This window comes from Oreochromis niloticus, linkage group LG2 (assembly GCF_001858045.2).
Source record: "Oreochromis niloticus isolate F11D_XX linkage group LG2, O_niloticus_UMD_NMBU, whole genome shotgun sequence".
NCBI lineage: Eukaryota > Metazoa > Chordata > Actinopteri > Cichliformes > Cichlidae > Oreochromis > Oreochromis niloticus.
The window spans coordinates 22,700,761-22,708,812 of record NC_031966.2 but is presented as its reverse complement, the minus strand read 5'-3'; the positions used below and the strand labels follow the sequence as shown (position 1 = coordinate 22,708,812).

The 8,052-nt window shown below is 43.6% G+C and overlaps 1 protein-coding gene across 4 annotated transcripts; it reads right to left on the bottom strand.

The window, feature by feature from the left end:
• On the bottom strand, nt 1-7,234 carry LOC102076123 (uncharacterized). Of its 4 annotated transcripts, XM_005467625.3 has the most exons (7): nt 6,989-7,233; nt 6,333-6,523; nt 4,963-6,233; nt 3,720-4,763; nt 2,263-2,367; nt 856-1,737; nt 1-768 (listed from the first exon to the last, which is right to left on the bottom strand). In XM_005467625.3, the coding sequence occupies exons 2-7, from the start codon at nt 6,487-6,489 to the stop codon at nt 760-762; spliced, it is 3,468 nt and encodes a 1,155-aa protein (XP_005467682.1). In that variant the 5' UTR covers nt 6,490-6,523; nt 6,989-7,233; the 3' UTR covers nt 1-759. The 4 variants fall into 4 exon arrangements, with proteins under 4 accessions (XP_005467682.1, XP_005467683.1, XP_005467681.1 ...); XM_005467626.3 differs by having other exon boundaries at nt 1-1,716; nt 6,989-7,234; XM_005467624.3 differs by having other exon boundaries at nt 1-1,737.
• Nucleotides 7,235-8,052: the final 818 nt, after the last annotated feature.

Genomic DNA, 8,052 nt, shown 5'->3' with positions numbered 1-8,052 from the left:
TCACAGAAAAATCTTTATTACAGGAAACAGATCCTGGAACCAAAAGTGCCACGGGGAACATTAGCAAACGAAAACGGACATAAAAACAAGGAATGCTGAAAGTTTTCTGGAACAGAAGCTGACATACATGTATATATGTGACCAATCATATTTACAACTAACTGAGTTCTGCTTCAGCGGGAAATCTACGTCGTAACTTACAACGTAACCTGACGTGCAGCTCTGGAGAAATGCAACTACAGGTCAGGTCGACTCTGATCGCCGTGGAAGATTAAGTTGCGATGTAGATTTTCAGCTGAAGCGTGACTAAGGCATAATGCACGGTTACTGTCATATGTACAACTAATAAAACACGCTTCATTTCTTTTACATACAAAAACCTGATTTTTTTAAATGTATTTCCAACACTTCAGTTTAAAAAAACTTTGCTTAACAGTTACAAATGAGTAATATTAAACTTGTAACACACATAAAATTCTTCAAATAAGAACAATCCCAGCTGTCTCTATATACTCAGCTGAAGAGCTTAAAACTAAACATCTTCACACAAACACACGTCCTTTTGTTCTGATTAAGCTCACAGATGCAGGTCTTTCCTCACTGCTTGAAACAAATGACACATATTGCTCAGTTTATCCTAAACGTCGGTGGAATAGCAAAACAAACATCCTTGGTGTGATTGTCAGCATTGTTGCACGTGGACGTGAGCACAATACAGAGAGAAGACAAACATTTATGAACATCTACGTCGACCATTTGTCACCAGCCCTGAAATAGACGCAGTTAAATGAAACAATGTAAGAAATCACATGAACAGAAAAGAAGGGGGCATTAGCGGTATTAATGAAAGTGCACCTCAGTCTGAACGTTTCTCTTGACAAGGTCTTTAATCACAGCGGTGAAGATCACTGATGAAGCGCTGTCTTTGTGTTCTCCGACTACATCAACGTCCTGCTCTCCTCCTTCTTCCTCACCTTCTGAAGACTCTGTCCACGTGATGGTCACCGGTTCAGGGACGGGACTGGAGCCTCCAATCACATCGATGACCTCATCTTTGACAACGTCCCAGCTTCCATTTGCAGACTGTGAGGGTGAAACAGAAGGCTGCAGGTCAGCAAACACAGTCGGCGCTGTTCTGCTCTGGCAGTGAATCTCTTCTTTCATCTCCATGTTTTCGTCGTCTCCATCCACATCGATGATCTCATCAGCGCTGCTCTGCACTTCCTCATCTGTCAGACTTCCCTCAGCTAGTCTGAGTTCACTCCACAGGAGATTTTCTTTTTCTTCCTGTAAACAGTCTCCGGTCAGAGAAACAGTCTCTACATCGATTATCTCCTCAGGATCTGTGGCTCCTAGTTTAGAGGTAAAGTCTGCAGGTTCAGAGGCGGGTGGCTGTGTCGGTGTCTCAAAGCAAGCCCTCTTGGCCACGGTGGAGTTATCACTCGTATTCTCGTCTGACTCTGCTCCCCTCTTCTGTCCCCTCCTCGTAGGCCCCCCCACCTCTTCGTGTGGCTGTACAGCCAACTCCTCCTCATGTCTCTCCTGGTTTTTCTCAAGTTGTTCATCTGCAACACAGAAATCTGCAGGCTGTGCCAGAATGGGTGGTTTTGAACACTCTCTGTTAGATGAACTGAGAGGGTCATTTTTCCTGGGTCTGCCCCTACGTCTGCGTCCTGACTGAACAGCTGAGGGTAGGCGTTTGGCTGTAAGTGGCTCCTGAAGGAAGAGTAAAGCATCCTGTAAAACAGATTCACCTTAATAAACTATAAAAGTACAAAACAAGTCTAAACATGGAAAATACTGAAAGCAGTGCTACCCCTCAGCCTCCTATTAGATGCAAACTACGGTATAAAGCTTTCCTTCTTAACTGACTGCATTCACAAGATTTTCAGAAAACTTGACCTATGACCTTGATTGTGAGGTCGAGGTTACAAAATCCGTACTCGTCCGAGACTTTTAGTAGATGCACCGCTGAGCCTTTTATGGCTGAGTGGGAAAAAAATCACAGTCTGGTAACTTTAAATATCTGTCAGCATTCAAACGGTAGCAGTTGTCACAAACTGGCTCAAAGTAGCAGTCTTTGGGACACACCCTCTGGTAATCACGGAGTCTCACACGCTCTGGATAAGTTGATCAGTTGATGGTTCATCCATAAAGCCTCACTGACTTACTGCGCTCATTCCTTTAAATCTAAAGACAGATGAGCTCTTTAATCTAGTAAAAAAAGAAAGAAAGAAAGAAAGAAAAAAGCCTCATTCTCACCGGGATTTGTGGTTCCCTTAACCGGCTCCTGATCGGGTAGATCTTCAAGAAGCCACCATGGGGATTTTTCCCTATAGATGATATGTTTTTTGTTTCTTCAGGACCCTGAAAAAACATATGCACATAAATTATAAGCGGATGAGGATGGATGGATGGATGGACATAAATTATATACAAACATACAGTACATAAAGAATAAATGGTTTGACTGATCTTAATATAAAGATTTTATCATGTTTTGCTGAGAGGAAGTATCCCGTGGATTTAACAGAAAACTTGGGGGTGTGGTCTCCAAGAAGATTCTCACGGGTAAGATAAGTCCTGGTGATACTTTCATTAGCAGTAAAGCACTCCATTAATAGCCTCTATCAAGATTAACATATGATTTTTAACTAAGAGAGAGATTACCCGTGGAAAACCGGTTGGGTGATAACTTTGAGCTCAATTAAGACTGTAAGGGATATTTATGCTTACAGAACTTTTACAGTTTCAGTCAATCGATATGATGTTTAAGAAGTCATCGGTGTGCCGGCGTCTTGTTCAAAAGATGAACATAACATTTTCAAACATTGCTCATCATTAGTTAAAAAGAACAGGCTAACTGGACTACATGGAGGCAAAAGCTATGAAAAAAAAAAAGAAAGATGCAATTTGGTTGTATCTGGTAGAATCTGTAGGGATTTTTACAGCTTTTTTAAGGTCTATGTCCAAATAATATACAATTAAAGTTTAAACTTACTAGTTCATTATAAATGCAAACCTAGCTTCTGCTAAAGGTTCTGTGTTTTTTAAGCATGCAGTAGTATAGCCGGTCTTAAACAAGCAAAGCATTATGCAGGAGTTGAGGCTTTGGGTCTTAACTGGTTTGAATCTTATATTAAATTTAAGATAAGTTTGATTTACACTGGAAAATACTCGTCTGCATCAGCAGCTTTGACATTTGGAGTTCCACAGGGATCTATCTAGGGGCCTATTTGTTTTCTTTATTATGCTCTGTCTAGGTCATATTACTCACCAGCACATTTCTTTTCATCGCTTTGCAGATGATTAACAACTATATTTACCTTGGAATCAGGAAGATCACTGACCCATAAGAAGGCTCAGTGAGTACATTTTGCATGTCCCACAGTTTCTTAGAGTTAAACAAATCCAAACCAGAGGAAATATTATTTGGCCATCCACTATAAACTGACAGGTTGAAGGATAATCTGGGCTCATTAACTCCTTTTATTAAAACACAGGTTAAAAACCTCCCAAACAATAATCACTGTTTAATAATTTGGATAATCTCCCTCGGATAGACAATGGAAATAGTAATACAACCTTTTTGGTTTTAAATGTGCTATAAAAATACCGTTTACTTACATATTTAATTACTGTTATTATTTACTTACTTAGCAGGTGCCAGACGGCAAAATCAAACAATCTGCCAGTTAGTTATTTGAAATATTTCCTACCTTGCCTTCCAGATTCTGACAGATGTGTCCCGGCGTTGCCACTTTGGCCGGCAGCAGGTCTCTCCTCTCCAGGTTCACCACAGGAATCTGCTTTAGCTGCTTCTCTTTTCTGGCATGAGTGTTTCTGTTCACCGCATCGTCTGGCTTCCTCACCTTCACCCTCTTCTTCTCTAGTGAGAACAGATAAGGCTTTAGTCTTCTTTTGTTCTGTCGTTTTGAAGTCGGTCTGGTTTCCTCTATGCGTTTGGGGGAAACGGTGCGGCCAGCGTGGGCTTTGCGTGACTGTGAGCGGCTCTCCTGAGACTCATTTTCATCAATGTGCAGCTCAGGTGTTTGAGAGCACTCAATTCTGTGGGTGCTCTTTTGTAGTTGAGGAATGTAGGGGGTTGTAGTGTGATCTTTGTTTTTTTTGTAAGTGTTCATGAGAGTGTGAGGTTGGCAGGTCTCTGTGGAGCTCACACCACTCGTCTCCATCTCCTCTCTTGCACGACAGCTTTCAACATGCTGCTCAAACGACTGGAGGAATTGGTCCAGCATGTCACCCAGCTCTCCCTCGCACGGCTGATCTAGAACTGGCACCACACCATTTGTAGGACTGGAGCGACCAGCTGCTCCTGCAACAGCAGCAACCTCAGTGGATTCACGGAGCTCAGAAGTCAGGCTCTGCGGTTTGTTTTGGGATGAGGTGATTTCAGAAGAGGCAGAGGCGCCAGTGTTGCTACCTGCTGGAAGGGGATGCTGAGCATGTGAAGCGCTGCCTTTGTTGTTTGGTAAAATGTCGAGTCCCATCATCACTTCCTCCAGAAGACGATCGATCTGCTCAGGCTGCTCTTCATGAGGTGGTGGGGCTGGGACAGGAAGGCAGGATGGTGGAGACGCATAGGAGGCTGCAGGTGATGGCAGGTGGGGAGATGGAGAAGCCTGGAAGGAGTGGCTGGAGGTAGATACAGTATGTGCATTGGTAAACTGCATAGGTGTGGGAAAAAAGGAAGTCGATGTTGCTGTTTTGGCTCTGGACCTTCGCGGCCTCACAGGACGACTGCCCTGCAAACAAGGACATAAGTCATAATGTTTGAAAGTAGCAACAAATGTAACATCCTGTTTTAAATCTGAATCCTCATTTTTGGGTCTAAAAACCCTCAAAGGTTTAGTTTTTTTAGCTTCCAGAGCCTGTTTTCATTTAATATTTAATTACAGCTTTTGACACTTTATAGATGCCACAAACAGGACACTGATCGCTTACCTGTTCAAACTGTTGCCCTGTATTTTTCCTTCCACGCTGAGTGGTGCTTCCTCCGACCTCACCAGACCGCAGCACATCTCCAACTTGGCTTAATGCCCACGCTATGCCACGCCCTCTTCTCCTCTCACAGTGTCCACCCTTTTTCACAACCTCTCTGGTCTGCAGGCACAACTTCCTCCCAGCAGCTCCGCCTCCCTGACCGGTCCTGGGCGTCCTCATGCCCCACCTGAGCAAGAACAACTTCTGCAACCTGCTCACCCCCACCTCCTGCACCATTTGAGTTAACCCTCCCCGACCACGCCCTCTCCCTCCTGCTCGTGGTCGCCCGGGCTTCTCCTTGCCTGTCTCGGCTCTCCTGGCACCTCCAACCCCAGACCTTCGCCTGCGGCCTGCTCTCCCCCTGCGGGGCTCCTCCTCACTGTCAGGGTTCAGGAAGTAGCTGATGAATCCTGGGATGTTGCCTTGAAACTGTTTAAACTGCTCTTCCTCCCATTCTTCAGCCACTGCGACATCTTGGTCAGCCCATCCGCTCTGGGGGTCGGCATTACAGATGGTTGTCTGGCTCATAAAATGAGGGAGGGATGGGGGGACAGATGTGTACGGCTGGGTCACAACAGCAACAGATGTGCTTTCAGCTTCAGATATAGAACCTAAGGGAGCAGAGGACAGCTGAGGTGTTAGTTCATTTTGAGGGTAGACGACAGACACAGGGACAATCTGAGGGGGAACAAGAAGGGGGTCTGTGTGCTGTATACTCTGAAGAGCACTCATATCGATGGTCTCAAACGATACTGCTGGGTGAGCAGGTGGAGCTGTGTTTAACTCCAGCTCATCTGTTTGAGTACACACGTCCTTCCCGCCATCTGACATAATCTCTTTCCACAGAAAAGTGCTCCCATCCCTCACCTCTCTCCTCCACCTGCCCGGTCTCCCCTCACTCTCAGACATCAGAGGCTCCGTCTGCACTCCTATCTCGGCGCACTGCGCAACCCCATCCCTGCTTTTACACTCCCGTTTCGTCACCTCCACCAGCCCATGGATGCCCAGCTTAGCCGCAGCAGAAATAGCCTGTTGCTTCTCTCTCTCGCCCTCCCCAGCCATCTCTCCAGAGTACAGAAGCCTGACCAAGTGGAGCAAGGTGCAGGCACCCAGAGCCCGAAACTCCAAGAGGCGACTCTGCCCCGCAGCGGGAGTCGGTGTGGAGGACAGAGCGGAGGAGATGTGGGGGCTGATAGCTGATAGAATACAGCTGTGTGCGGGTATAGACACCCCTGCAAGACAGGGAGAAATGACAAAAAGAAAAACTTTAAAAGCAAAACAAACACATGCAAAATTTTGTTTTGGGTTTTTTGTGTATGTGTGTCTCATACCTTCTGCCTTAAGCAGAGTGTCACAGAACTGGCTGCACTGTTGTTGTCTCTGCAGCTCAGTGAGGAGGAGGGTATCAAACCCCGGTTTTTGGTAGCACCACATTTCCCCATCCACTTCAGAAGAGGAGCAGAGAGGAGAGGAAATGGAAGGTGACATGTGTGTGGAGTGTGAAGAAAATATCCCTGCTGGCCTGGAAATTAACACAATAAATGCTTCGATATTGTGGACAAAAACACTTTTAGAGTGTAGAAGTTTGACATTTTTACACATTAAAACAGAGATTCTTGAGGTCGAGCTTTCTTTCTCCTTTATCAGCAGCTTTATAGTTACTATAATGTATAGTGTGGATTCATGGGCAATCTTAAATATTTTCTGCAGCAATAAATAGTCTTTGAGCACATTTAAACTCGAGTCATGTGGGGCCAGCTCAAAGCCCGCGCGCTGGTTAGTATCAGAGGACTAGCTAGCAGTGAACTTCAAACAGACTACACAGAGAAAAGAGTTGTACTAGCTTAGTTAACATGTTACAGACCACAAAACGTCTGTTCTAACATCACCTTCCAGCATAGCTAGTCTGTTTTAACCACACTCTCCCGGCTTGCTAATTAAAGCTGCTGTGAAAGGCGGGCATGTGACAGACACCTGGTTTACTCACCGTCTGTGGGCCTCAAAACTCTCTACAGAGCCACTACCGAGTCAGAAAATAAAAGCGTTTCTTTAAAAAAAAAAATACTTCACAAAATATTTTTAACGGACAGCATTTTATTGGGCTGTTTCTTGTCCTAATTTTAGTGAGGTCAGCCGCAGGTCAACGTTGTCATCAGAGGAAACGGTGCAGTCTTCCGCTTCGCCGCTAGGGGCGGCAGCGTCACCGCACAGACGCCACAGCCACCCCCCCCCCCTAAAAAAGACAGCCGGCCAAAGATACACAACCACATTACAAGAGAGAGCATTCACTGCTAGCACCTCCGTCTTCGTCAAAATGCACCAGAAACTAGTGAAAGAGATAGATAGATAGATAGATAGATAGATAGATAGATAGATAGATAGATAGATAGATAGATAGATAGAAGTACAAGACTATTTCATTTTATACACAGTTTAGTTTAATTATCATAACTAAAAGTAGTTTTTTCAAATAGCATAGTAATAGCAAATGGTACATCCATCAAAAGTTAAATTATAGTTAAATTATATTGTATTATAGTTTAATGCGTTGAGTTAACTGCTTTATTATTAGTATTATTATTATTATGCATTTATGTCTGTGTTTTTTGCCACACTTTTTTCGGTAATAATAACAATAATAATAATAATAATAATGATGATAATAATAATAATAATAATAATAATAATACAATTCAACCACAGCTGATTACACTCTTCAGCACATGGATTTGTTCAGTTGTTATCACATTACATGACATTTTAAAATGGCACAGAGACACAATAAATAACAGTTAATAGTTACCACTCAACTTTGTCACAGTCTAATGTGAGATAAACAATTTTTATGAGGGACCTTGGCTAGTATGTATATTAATATAAAATTATTTTTATCCACCAGTAGCTTGTGAAGTAGGATGTAATCCTACATCTCTTGCTCTCTAACCGTATATTTATATATAGTGATAGCAATGAGTAATGAGCACAAGAGATGCATTTATAGGGGAAACACCCAGGGAGGGAATCACGAATATTTTCTACTTATGAACAGAG